Genomic DNA, 14396 nt, shown 5'->3' with positions numbered 1-14396 from the left:
TTTTGTTTATTGCCAAGTAGGTTTTTACGCCTACGAGGAATGTGACCTGGTGCAGTTGGTGCATAAAATATACACCTATATTTATATATATATATATATATATATATATTATATATATTTATAAATAACTAACTTGTTCCTCTCATGTAATAACTCTTGTAACTGACATGAGTTCCCAGAGGAGAAATGTTTCAGTCAATACATGGAACGCAAGCTCTAGAGTCCCTGTTCAAAATGAAAGCTACATATTGTGTGATTTGGTACATATCTAATGTCACAAAAAGTTCCATTTATCTCAAAGGCGCACACTGCAGTATAATATGTTGATTATTTTAATGAAATTATTACATCAAAGCCGCACAATGAAAAATGGCCTATGGGTAATGTATAATAGAGTTGGAAATTAAATGAGCCAAAGAACATAGTGCCAGCATTTATCCTTAAGCCTTGTCATTGGCACACTGTTGGACATTGAAGTTTGTCTTCAGAAGTTAGTTCTACGCATACCTCTCTCCTTTCCATTAACACATTAATAAAGCTGCTCTGTGCTTTCAAAGCCACCCTGACTAAACGGTTAACATGCTTGACAATGCTATCCCCTACAGACTCCCATTTTATTCTGTCACTAGGTATTTTTGTCCCTCCTTTTAATCGTGTTCCAGGTGCTCCCGAATCACATCAGAAGATGGATTTCATGACTTTGAAGCCCATCATTGTTGAAATATGCTAAACTGGTCAGACACCCCACGGTTCAGTCCCATTTAGATGGGGAACGAGATTGAGTGAGGGAAGAAAAAGGGAAGAAAGAGAAGTGAGGTGCCATGGCTGGTAGTAATACATTTGCACATTCCAGCCACTTTGCCTTGTAAGCCTCATGATTGACAGGTCCTTGCATGGAGTGTAATATCTGTTCTACTTACATCACTATTCTGAAACTACTCAGTATCTGCCCTGCACGGTCTGATTCTGTCTCTATTTGCTTTGCATGCGCTCAATAGCATGGTACAGAAGGCACTAACTACTCACGCTTGTTTATGCTCTTTAACAGTAGCAGATGAGATTAACTGCAGCACAAGAACCAATGGAGGTAAGCAGCCATGCCTGGGCCAGCTCAATACACTGTCACCATTATTACAATAGAGCATTATGATTGTTTAGCTGGGTCCATGGGTCAATAATAGAGATTGGAAAATCAGTCCCACACTTTCTCAACAACCAGCTCATAACCAACCATTATTGGCTGTGTGATCTTGGCACCTTTAGATGCATATGGAGGAGAGAGTTGTTTGAGGTAATTGCAGCATGATCAAAAGAGGGTTTTCATATTGCTGAGAGGGAGTTGCATGGTGTTGAATGGAAACTTGGCAACTAATGTGGGAACCTGTGCCATTGTGCTCGTTCTGCAGTGCAAATGATTGAAGAAAACACTCATTACTCCAGGAGTTGTGGAGGGCTGGAGAGAACGAGGCAATGGAGTGGCATTTGCAATAGAGAGACATTCATTGCCAGTTGGCCTCTTCAGCTCGCTGCGATTGATCCATCATAGTCAGGCTGTTTTGAGCTCTGGTTCGAGCATGTTAGAGTGGATTCACTCCATTAAATTAACACAGAATGAGCTGATGACTGGGTCACAAGGGGATGCTTTTGAGTGATTTCTGAGAGTGCTAATTCGAAACTAACATGCCTCTTGCCTGTTGTGTGGTAAGGGATATTTGAAAAACAAAAGTAGTATATCATACCATCCGGTATGTGACATTACAAAAATTCAAAAATATAACAACTTTTGTATATCTCAAACAAGAGGCAGGAAAAGTGTTAAAAACAAATATTAAGAGACTAGTGGAGCCTGATTGGCCAGCTGTGGTGAATGAGAGATCGGCACATGCTCACTATAATTGTGAGTTTCTATTTTAGCCAAGTCAGTTACTGATCCAGTGGGTTGCCAGGCTTGGCATGTGAGTTGCCAGCCTCTGCATATTAATAGCTTTGCCAGTTGAGTGAGTAGGCTGACTTGGAGAGAGACAAACAGGTATAAAAATATAATTTTAGTGGGTTGATAAAACCACATAATCACAGGATATTAATGCAGCATGCTTGATTGAGATATTAACCAATCCGAGTAATGATAATTCCTTTGTGACACATGTTCATTATGTCGAGGATGTCCTCTGTCGGGCTAATGGTCCACAACTGGCAGAGACATAGGAGCATGGCCGACCCGGGAACACCTCACTTCCACTAGGATACCTGGATGTGGCCTTCCCCCGACCACCTTGGAGGCTATTTTTAACATAATTACCCTTTTACCTCCCTGCTTAAAGCCCTGGCTCTCTGAATAAATTATGTGTAATGGAGCCCCTGTCTGTACACAGATCTTTACATGCAAGGGCCCCTGGTGAATAATGGCTGGGGAGCATAGTTTTAGCTGCTCTAATTATACTATTGGCTCCTGTCCCTGTAATAACCACTGCTGATTTATTCATGGAGTTTGCCATACCTCCCCTTTAACGTTTAATGGCAATGGATCTTCTCCAATTAACTGTCCTTGCCCTTAATCTGGCTAAGGAACACAGCACATCGGCCATTTTTGTCTTTGGCCATGATAAAATTCCAGGTGCCCTTTCCCCTTATTTGGTTTGATTGTCCGTCTTTTGTGTATTTCATTTTGATGATTTTCATTTCTCCTCCAGACGTGTGGGGAGTGACAAACTCATGTCTGTATGCAATGGGGGAATATGTATTTTCATCCCTCTGAATAAGAGAGAGATGAGGAGCATAGCACTGAGGCTTCTGTTGTGTGATAGGAATCACATAATAGACTGGCATACAGAGAGCTGTCCGTCAAACTCTCCCAGGAGAGCCGGGGCTGCTTCTGAAGAAAACAAAGGCAGGTTCGAGGCAGCCGGGGTCTACGGGCAAACACTCTCTCTCTTTGCCTCGCTCTCCCGTTCTCTTTGTCTCTCTGCTTCTCTCAGTCATTCACCACGCTGACTAGAAACAATGGCGAAGGGGATCGTGGTGCGGAATACCGAGCAGGAGGATTATTCCCTGTTTCCGAGTACAGCAGATGTCATTTGTGTTCCCTTGAACTGTTGCATCCTGTGCGGCTCTAACTTGCAATCCCATTGTGTCAAACATGCACCCTGGAATCTGCGTGTCTGCTGCTGGCAGGCTTTAGGCACAAGCTTAAAAAAAAAAAAATTACATGGCATTTGTTCTGGGTTGAGTTTTATCCACAAAGTATGAAAAATTACAGCATTTTCCTGCTACGCTTTATCTGCGCCTCCTTTTTAGACTGTCCTCTCCTGTCCTTTACATGATGAGATTGCTCCTTCTAAACAAATGAATTACATGATTTTTACTTGCATTTTCTTGGTCTTGGAAGGTGGTTCATGCTTTCCTGGCATTAAAATTTGTCACAGTAATCAGAAATGGCCCATCTCTCCTCTCAGCAGTAAAATGAATCTTCTGTTGCAGCAACCATAGAGCTTTTGACCCCTTAGACATTTGTAGCTCGCAGTAAAGTTTCCTTTTACTGTCCACTGTAGCCTGAAGGTACACATATGAGCTTTTCCCACTAAATGGGATGCAGCATTATAGGATTGGTGTTCATTTATTTTGAATAGCACTTTCAGGATTGAGTCCAGGTTCTCTTGGGATTGGGCATTTTTATTAACATTGACAAAAAGGAAGGGAAAATGGTCTGTTGAAAACATAACAGTACGTTTACCACTCTGGAAATCTAACAGCTGACCTTTTAGCCTATCTGACTTCTTTGACACCAGATCTATAGCAGCCATGGATGATGGAGAAGCACTCACACTCAGTAAGGGTGCACTGGTAGCAAAAGCACAGAAAGAGGGATGCCCTTGTGACCCTAAAGATCCTAAAAGTAGCATGAAAACTTTTAGTTTCTTTAAAATGAAAATTATTTAAATAACAAATCAATCAGCTCTTTCCTGCCTTTGTCCTCTGCGAGTAGCTGTCTAGATGGTGTGTGTTTGAACTGTGGAACTCAGATAGCTGGCTAATCACTAGTGAGCTGCTGCAGGTTTGCTTGGTTAAGTGATCAAGAAGAGAAGAGCAAAGGGTTTCAGCCAACAAAAGAGACAAGCTGCCGCTGGTGAAATTATGATAACAGTAGCAGCACATTTCTGCACAGTGCTGCCAGTTACCCCTCTTTTTTCTTAAGCTCTTAACTCACTCATACCCTGCTTTTGAAACCTTCGTGTATTCACACTGCTCTGTGTTTCTTGTCCTCCTGCCTCCATCTCTTGTACACTGAAACAAATGTATTTCAGAAAGAGTACTCCATACAGCGGTCACAAATTGTTTTCTCTCAGTAATAGGGGTTTATTTTCTTTGCCTGATCTGTGTTTGGCTGTGCAACCTTCCATCTAAGGATCCACTGTGATCACCCAGCAGCAGTGGCTCACGCCTCATTTAGGCCACTTTAAACATGTCGAGGATCTTGTTAATGGTAGCTGGCATAGAAGTGTGCATGTATATGTCATGGGTTTCCGTTATTGCACCTTTTGGGGACTCTCTGCATGGGGCACACATGCAAACCTATACATCCGGTGTTTGCATGTGTGTGTTCTTTTCAGTGGTGGGAGAGGCTAGACCTTATAGCAATATTTGCAATTGAAAACCAACAGGAAGAGCCGCAAGAGACATTTATAAACACCACATGAAGCCACAGAAGAAACTGCATAACACACTCACTACATGTGGAGGGTCTATATGGTCTACAGGGAGTCGTTAAGACACAATGCTGCTCTGTCCAGGCTCCATCGACATGCGCTTTACCCTCAGAGAGCCAGTGAAGCCACTAAAGTAATTGAATCAACAGTTTATCCATTATTACTGATAGTTTCCTCTGCAGAAGTTTACATCTAACAAGGCTTCGCTTGCACATATTCAGAAATCCATCTTGTTACGTTTGACAGCAGCTTGCTGCACGCTGAATCGAGGCAGAATAAAGGGGACAGAAAATCAACCAGGCTGCTTGTTTACCAACTGGCTGGTAAGGTAAGAGCTCCGGGGAACTGACGGACGCTCCCTGACAAAATGAAATACCAATACCTGAGTCACGCTCCACTTACATACCCTAAACAAACCCCTGGCAAGCATTGGAAAAATAATTACAGCTGTCAGGGCCCTGGTTCCAGTGTTGAAGAGGTTGACTGTTCAAAATTCACTTCAACACAGCTAGTCTACTAGCCTGTCTAGCAGTGCTATGTACATCCTTTAAAGGAGATACTTTGTTTAACAAGTATAATATATATGATACTCTAATTAGCTACTTGGCAAAAAGGTTTCAAGTCATAACAGCCCTTCATTTGTATCATGGCGACAATTTACATGTTAACTGTATTTACTTTGCATAATGGTTGCTTTGTGCAGCATTTATCAGTGAAGTAAATAATGTGGGTGGCACTAGTATTGTGTCATAGAGGCATTTCTGTCCATAAACCATATTGCCACGTTCATACTGCAATGTGCTTTGGAAAGGTTCCATGTACTACTTCTGTTCTGCAAGTGGCCTGTCGACAAATGTTTTTGTGGTTTTTTGCCCACTGGGCTAATCAACATAACACTGATAACAGAGCAAGTTTGTTTTTCAATGGTTCTGCCTTCATGTTGTGCTATTACCTGCTATCTAACATGTCAAGGCCTTAGAAATACAGAAGATTACAGCTGTGAGGTGTTGTTTGTGGAAGATGGGCTTGTTGATGGGAAGAGAATGGTGTTGGAAATCAATGGAATTTGTCTAGTATATATGCCTTCCCTTTTTCTCCTTCCTCTCTGTTTTAACCAGCCTGTTTTAGAGGAGACGAGTTAAAGAGACAGAGGAGAGAGGACCACCTATGGAAATAGTTTTACGTTTGCAGTCTAATCTAAACATATAGGGAAATGTATTATATTTTAGTGTAACACCATAATCACACTGGTACTGTGGTTTTATTTGTATTTGATAGTGACCCATTTATATGCATTATGTTTCAGCCACATAATTTCACTCTACAGACACAAGGACAAAGGTTGAATTATAATTCCCAAAAGTGAAATGTCTCAGTGAAGATATAATACTCTGTTCTCATTTCACACACTTCATTGGCCAGGCAATGGCATCATTTGTTTTTCACGTTAATTGCCAGACTCACACCTTCTCTTTGCCTGCCAAGCACGGCACATAACATCATCCCATATGAAACTAGCAAAACGTGAATGATTCATTGACACGCAATGAGCTCCGTGATGATAAGTTTGGGTTGGCCTTTGTGGGGGAGTTAGAGTCACACGCCATTAGTTCGTTGGCCTCAGTGACACTATTTCCTCTTTTCATAGGTTCCGCAGAACAAGAGGTCGGACCCTCCCTGGGCCTGAAAAAGTCCAGCTCCCTTGAAAGCCTCCAGACGGCTGTTGCCGAGGCAAAAATAAATGGTGAGATCAACGTTAACAGGCCACGCTCACGGATCGTCAGGGGCCGCGGCTGCAATGAAAGCTTCCGAGCTGCAATTGACAAATCGTACGAGAAACCTGGCGTCACAGAGGCAGAAGAAGAGAACAGCATGGAGACTTGTAAGTGTTCAGAGTTTTTGTTTTTTAAGACTGTTTACTCAGAGTATTAATACAGAATCATGTGCCCAAAAGTATGCCATTATATAAAGAACATAGAAGAAGATTCAGATCAGAATCCAGTCAGTGTAATATAGGCCAACTCAGTACTTCCCCAGAGCATTTTTCAGAATGGCAGGATTCATCCCCAAGTAAACTAGGTTAGGGATCCCCACTTGATACAAAGCACATCTGCAATAAGCGTCTAGGTTACACATTCATTAATATTCACACAGTTCATGTTGAGTGGAATTGTTAGAGACTGTGGCAACGTGTTTCCCAGGAGCTTACAAACTCTTAAAGTGCATTACCATGTTTTTCAACAGAGTGCATGCAAGGAAAAAATTCTACTGTTTACCAACATACGTAAGGGTCCTATTGTATCCATTTTACTCGTCATATGTATTTGTAATGCATTTACTATGATTATGAATGAAATACTACTCTGTGCCAGTTAGCTTTGGCACATAACAACATATAACTTTGCCAGTTTTCTGCACATTTGTCTTACTGCGTACCTGACTGGCAGTGAAACCACAATTACCTGACTTTATTCTTCAAAAACTATGAAGACAACCATAAAAAGGAAAGACATACTACCTTCCCTTTGAGTGAATATATCCATCCATGCTTGGAGTTTGATGACAAGGAGACATGCATTGGATATAGAGAGACAGCCGTCTTACGTTTTTCGACAGGTAATAACCCTGCAACACCACAAGAGTAATCACCAGATATAAATTTCCATTCACCATTAAAGACCTGGGAGACATTTGAAAAAGAGGGAATTATTTGCCTGAAACGCTTTGTTCTCATAAGCTCTGTCGGCAAGCCACTAAATACAGTCTTATCTCGGCAAAGAAAAATGGGGAAAGCAAGCGATTTCCCCTGCCGCGGTATATTGCATTCTCCCCCATGATATTCAAATAACTCTGTTTTTCAATTTAGATAAAAGCAGCCAGTCTGTGCTCGTCACTGAGGTTAATAGTCAAAGTTGACAGATAAGCCGCTGCCTTCCTCTGCTCCCAGACTTTTATTTACATAAAATAAGAATGTGGCATCACCCAAAGAAAATGTGTCCCCACAAGATATCCTGCTGGGCAAAATGCACTTCCCCTTGTGCTACTTTGTGTTAAATCGTTTGAGGAAATAAAAGAGAAAAAGAAAAATCTGCTCTGCTGGGCAAAAACCACTTCTTTTATGTGTTGGAGTAAGACTGGCAATTTTACTTGTCTGTCATAACCTTCACTGACAGGCCAGTTTAAATGTCCTTGATTATTAAAGCAGGAAAGTTTAATGTTAGAGTTTCACTAAAGTGACAAAATGTTTCCTGTGGTTGTCTGTCTCTGCAAATTATCTTTTAGTCTCCTGACACTTTCGTCAATGCTTCTGCTGTCATTGGAGATTGTCAGTCAAGTCTTTTTCTTTTCAGTTCCATTAAATTGCCATGGATGGCCTCACCTTTTGATGTCTGGTGTTATAGGCTTTTGTCTGTTTTTTTCTGATAGGAGATAGCTTGTTTTTCTGTTTCGCTTCATTTAAAAGACTCAAATTAAATGGATGACAAAAATGGCATTGAATTACAAAAATGATTCCTTGTGTTTAGCCTTCCTTTTTACTCAGTATGCAAGAACCTGGCCTACACATGTACATGCTTCCATGTGTGCACACATGGCCGCTGCCCTCTGGAAGGCTCTGGATTACAATGTTTACTATGTTATCTGCAGCTTGGCATCATTAAGCAGTAGCAACGTTAGCGCTCTTGCTAATCTCAGTCATTTGAATAGCCAGATACAGCTCACAGCTGCTATTTGCTGCTGTTGCTTTTAAGTGGATGATAAGCAGGTAGCAGATTGAGTGATAAAACTGATACCCATCCAGAACCTGCTCCCAAATTTGTAGAGGTGGAGAAAAGGAAGTGAGGGGGCTGTGCACAGCAATGAATTGCTTAATTGAGCAGGTTTAAGCTGCCGGTTTGCTCTCTATTCCTGCCATACAGTGCCTCATGTAGAGATTCCATTTCAGTAATTTCTTCCGAGATGGCAGCTGAAAGAAATAGCTGATAGCTCCACAGATCACAAGAGAAAACAAACCCCACTGTTCCTTGAAATGTGAATCCAGCCGCCCCACCCTTGCGTTGTCTGTCTCATCCCGTATGCCACGAATCCATCATGGTCTCCCCTCCCTCTTCTCTTCTCACGATAAGCGCTTTTCTCTCCTCCATCAAAGGCAGAACTTAGACGACAACACGCAAGACTGTAATAAGTTGTAATCTGAAGGACATCTACCTCACGCCTCAGAGCCAGAGATACAGCATAGACAGGAGCGATGCCGATTGCGAAGAGTTAGCACATTTGCAATTAAGATCCCTGGGAGCCTTTTTCAAGATTATTTAAATGTATAATTACTGACAGATTAATTACATTTTGCACATCAGTTCTGATTAGATGTGATGGAAACTTTGAGTTTAATCAACCCTACATCACCTAAGGAGTTTGGTTTCAATTTGATGTCTGAGTTGAAATGAGTTCAGACTTAAATTAAGAACCAGACTCATATGATCATTACAGCTTCCACCTTTTGGTCACATCGTTTTTACATGAAAAGAAGTAGAAAAGGGAAAGGGAAAAAAAAAGACTGTTCTCTTGAGCTGTGTGAAATGTACACATTTGAAATAACTTCAGGCTTTCAGCTAAGTGAAAATGTGTTCAACAGAATACTATTCTCAAAGGGTGTACAATGTAAATATATTCTGCTCTAATGAGGCAGATGAATTCAGTGTGTTTTGTTCAAAGTTGCCATACCTTGTGGGACACAGCTTTTCTTTTAATGGTTCAGCTTATGTTACTAAAAGAAAGAAGTGAGGCTTTGTAACTGACAAAAAAAGTGTTGTTGTCATGTGCTGATTTCAATTGTGGCTTCCTTGATCTGCAGGGAGTCAAGTGGAAGTTAAAGTTTTAGTCTGCCTTTTATTGACTTACATTTTATTTTTCTTTCTTTCCCTGTGTTTGTGCAAGTATGCTGTTCTTTTTCCTTATCAATATCTCTAACACCCTCTCTTTCCCCTTTATCTCTTCATACCAGTGGACGAGGACACAGAGGGAAGTTCCAGATCTGGTCGGGAGTCAATGTCCACCAGTGGCGACCTCATTGTGCGCCCTGGGCTGAACGGCTCCATCTCCAAAGCTGACAGACAGAAAGATCGGGACAAGGTTGGGGGAAAGGAAAAGAAGAAACCTGACAGGGATAAAGAGAGGGAGAAAGACAAGGACAAGAACAAAGCCAAGAAAGGCGTGCTGAAGGGCCTGGGCGATATGTTCAGGTAGGAATGAGACAGAGCTCAGCTCCAAATCCTAAACAACCCTGTGTTGCCCCGAGCACCAATCACTATCTGCTTTATTTAATTCCACTCAACACGCTCACCACTGAATCATACAGAATTCAAATGCATTCTCTGGATGTTGCCAGTGCTAATCAGGGACCCCTCTCCTTGAACCCTATGAGGTGGAGGGAGTGGATGGGGGGGGGGATTGGCATGGTGGGGGGGTGGGGGGGGGTTATCGACCTCAAAGGCCTCTGGCACTTTTGTGCCAGATTATTTTTAATAAGGGCAACATGTTTTATTCATAATCCCATGTGCGCGCTCCTCCTATCCAAACAAGCTCCGCATTTGTTAACCAGCAGACAATGTTCGGGGCCCATACGGGTGCTAATGTGGGAGCCATGATTTTGTTCTGGGGATGAAAGACCTTTGGAGATGATAAAATCGACTGCAGGTTGGAATTGCTGCCCGTGGCTGGAATTCTCAGTGGTTGTTTCAGAGTTTAGAGGCAGACTACCTTGGGAGACCATAAAAGGTGGCATGATTCTGCTATCAACATCCTTTAGATATTCATACATTTTAAAAATGTTCACAAGCAAAAGGTTTAATGTCAGTGATTTAATTTAGCAATACTCTCGCCTGCTGTAGGTCTTCAAGGTTGTGTTATTACCTCATATAGCCCAGGAAGTTGGAGGCAAATTCAAAACCAGACACCTCTGCTAGCACATTTTATAGTTGTTAGATTTGTCTTACAGCCTGGAAAATAATTCCACTGCCTCTGAGGACTAATGGGCTAAAACAGAAGTTCTTTAGCCTGAGTATGGTGACTATGGACTACAAACAGTGTACATAGGAGACAATAGAAGGAGAAATGTGCAAAAAGTGGATGAAAATAAACATCCTGCGGGTATCCATATATTATCTCTGCCACAAGGAAAATTAGTGGGGGAGTCACATTAATTATTTCAATTCCATGCACATTTGAATATGGCATAAATTAACGGTGGAGGCGGTGCAGGCCGTTATCGTGCCGTAAGTTGTTTTCATGTGGATTAGTTTAATGGGATTAGTTAGCGTATCGTGGCGCATGGCTCGGTAATGAACAATAAAGACGACAAGTGTGTTTCGAGGTCACGATTGAGGAATGCAGGGAGCTCGCTTATCTCCCATTATTTTCACTCTTTTTTTCTTTTTTTCTCAACTGTCTTTGCATCCTGTGGTGTAAATGCATAATGACTCGCACTGGCTCACATTCTGTCACACAACAGGCATGAGCACATATGTGGAGTACACACACATGTTCACGGGAGTACACACAGAGAAGTGTGCTGGATTAGTAAATGAAAGTGGAAATTTGAGCCACAGGTTTGACACCCTGTGACATGCAATCAGCGCCGTTGGCAAACCTTTTTTGAGTGGCTGTGTGCTCAGCCCAATAGGTGGCTGCTGGGTGATTTTTAGCTGTGCACGTGGGCCCTCGGCATGCCCTCCTCGGCCTCATCATCGTTCTTCATTATCTTTGAGTGCCACTGCCACTTAAGAGTTGGCACGCGGTGGGCCTCACTGACACTCCCCCCCTCCACCACGCATTTAACACCAGGCCCTGTGCCTCCTGAATGCAAAGAGGCAGCCTCCTGGACCTCTTTCTGACTCTCAAGCTCTGTCTTTCTTTCTTTTTGCTACTCCCTACTCCTTGACACCTCAAACAATTGTCTACTTAAAACTGTGACAGCTCTCACACCCACAAGTCTACACTGTCCCTTTCTATCCTCTCCCCGTTCTCTCACAATCCACCTAACAGGTTTCTAAAGTTAGAAATGGCAAGGAACTGAGGTGAGAATGAATGCGTCCCACTGGATACAATAACAAACTTTTTTTGGAAAGAACAAAATGGAGTGATGTGAAATGCCTAGCGGTCAAAAGGGAGGAGAGGGAAACAAAGCAAAAGATCTGTTGTGTGTCTCACTTTTAGCGATTCTAGCAAAGTTTTTGACAGTGATTTCAGAATATAAAAGTTTTCCTGTGCATGACAAAGGGTTTGGCTGACAATAACTTGGCACTCTCAGGCTTACAAATCACGGATAGAATTTACTTGAGCAAGTTTCATGTGTGTCTCACCATTGCATCAAAACATCAAAAAGCCATCCTGATCGGGTTAATCCTTTGTAATGCTTGCCTCTGTTATTCCCATTAGCATAAAATGGACGTGCAGGCACTTACTTTTTCCTGCATTTCTCACACATGCATGTCTTACACTCACGTTCTCCCTCTAAGGAGATTTCAAGGAGTTTGCAGCACACTGCAATTTGAGCTCATTTGCATGCAGGCCTTTGGACGGCCTGATGAACGTGTAGTGCACGTCTGCTTAATGGACAGCCTGATTGGGAGTGCATTAACATCAGAGCCAGGGGAAAGGAGGATGGCCTAATACAGGGAGAGAGAGGGAGGATAGTGAGAGAGACTATGAGATAAATACTGTGAGTGCAAGAATGCCTGACAGTGTGTGAGCGTGTGATGGAAAGAAAATTGACTGCCTAAAGCCCAAAGCAAAGAAACTGCAGTGCAGGGCCGCGGCTCCCCTGCCTCTCTGGCGTCTTACTGTACTGCCTATAGGATGGCAGACTGCCTGGTATACAGTCCTGTACCATCCAGTAATGAATAGCTTATAATCTAAAGCATGAATAGCAATGTGCATGCATGCATAGGATGAAAAACCAGCCCTAGGCATCTTGACATCATTGTTATTTCAAGGATGTCTGTTGCATGCATGTATCACTGTGTCCATGTCTGCATCCAGTGGGATATATGGGAGTGCAGGTCGGCGCATTATCCCCCAAACCATTGTATGTGATTATTTATGTCATTTCTAGTGGATAACATGTGATCATTACTTTCTGATCCTATCAGGTTTGTTTAGATGTTGGAAGCTTTGCCCAGGGCTCTGTTAGCATGCTTGCAGACAATGATGTCTGGGCCTCGGCCTGCAAGACGCCGTTCAACATGCCTAATGAGGTGTTGTTTATCTGCTCTGTAACTGACTGACCTCTATCCCCATCTCCATCTCTTGATGTGTTGATCGTATTTTATGTATGCGCACGCAAGAAAATACCCATCCTGAGTCATTTATTGTAGTCCTGAGTGTTCAATTGTTGTAACAAAGTGAAAATTCATATTTTAATGGGTTAATAAGACTCAGAATGTTGCAGTGTCAGCATATGCATTTGTTAAGACATATATATGCACATCCATCTGTATATTGTTGTAAGGTGCGTGTGTGCATTGATATTTCTAAACACTTTTGTGTGTGTGTGTATGTATGGGTTTTTAACAAGAGCGAGGAAAAATGCATCACACTGTAGGAAATGTACAGTAGCATGAAGGAGACAAGCAAGTGAAGGCTGCAAAAATGGAAGACTGGGTTGGGACAGGGAATGAGGGCTTCAGAGGTGGGGGTGGGGGGTGGATTGGGTGGAAGGAGAGAGGGAGCGTGTGCACTGGAGTGAACTGGGGCACCATGGGAGAGTGGGAAAGGAGGATGAAAAGGAAAGGGAGAAGGGGGAATGAGAAAAGAAGGGAGCTTTTCACAGCGGCAGTCACGGCATCGTGCTACTGTCTGCCTGGAGGGAGGATTGAGGATCTATGGCGATTTTGTACATTTTGTGTGTGTGTGTGTGTGTGTGTGTGTGTGTGTGTGTGTGTGTGGTTTCAAGGTGCATGTGAATTTGCATGGATGTGCATGTGTAATGCCTGTTTGCATGTATATGTGTAGATGAAAAGACTGTGTTAATGGGCTCTGGCATCACCCTCACCCTTTCTCCCTGGTGCTTCCTCACCCACCCACACACACACTTACCCCTACCCCCCTACTCCCACCCTCCCCACCAATCTGATAAGTGGCATGCCTCACGCCGAGCCATCAGCCGACACTGGAGCTCAGTGTGACAGCCGTGCATCCCCCCCTTCTCCCCTCTCCCCCTCCCACCCTCCATCACCCCAGGGACCTTGTCTGCCTTCTCCTCCCTTCAGATGCAGCCCCACTCAAGGCTACACGGAGAGATGCAGGAGAAAGGGGTGTGGAGTGGAAAGGGAACCAGTGAAAGCTGGAGTGGAGGGATGCTTTCTATCCTTCAATCTTTATTATTCTTAGGCAGTGTGGAAGCACGCTGGAAGCACCGGGGGTTAGCACGAGAGTGTGTGTTTGCATGCATGCGTGACTATGCCTAGAATATGGATACCATGCCACGAAAGCATGATTGCCTTATGTGCTGCATGGGAGTAGGTAGTTAGCGTTTTCCAGCGCTGCTCCGTGTCTTCATACTAAAGGATTCTTTCTGCTCGTGTGTGGGTGTGAACAGCTGATGGCGGATAAGCCAGTTTGATCATTAGTACACCAACATGATACATGCATTAGCCTGGATTTTTATACACACACACACAGGGCTGAAATGCACAC

General features: G+C 43.0%; 1 protein-coding gene across 1 annotated transcript in view; it reads left to right on the top strand.

Moving 5' to 3' along the window:
- LOC118321211 (partitioning defective 3 homolog) overlaps positions 1-14396 on the top strand; it is a gene marked incomplete in the record, with an annotated part of 316585 nt that overhangs the window by 204731 nt on the left and 97458 nt on the right. The window contains 2 exon segments of the mRNA XM_035652443.1: positions 6352-6585; positions 9706-9943. Of these exon segments, the coding sequence (XP_035508336.1) occupies positions 6352-6585; positions 9706-9943 (472 nt within the window).

The sequence above is a fragment of the Morone saxatilis genome, unplaced genomic scaffold (assembly GCF_004916995.1).
Source record: "Morone saxatilis isolate NCDOM2014 unplaced genomic scaffold, NCSU_SB_2.0 Contig0, whole genome shotgun sequence".
In the NCBI taxonomy this organism is placed as follows: domain Eukaryota; kingdom Metazoa; phylum Chordata; class Actinopteri; family Moronidae; genus Morone; species Morone saxatilis.
Note: the sequence above shows the minus strand (reverse complement) of the source record. Positions and strands in the feature narration are given on the sequence as shown.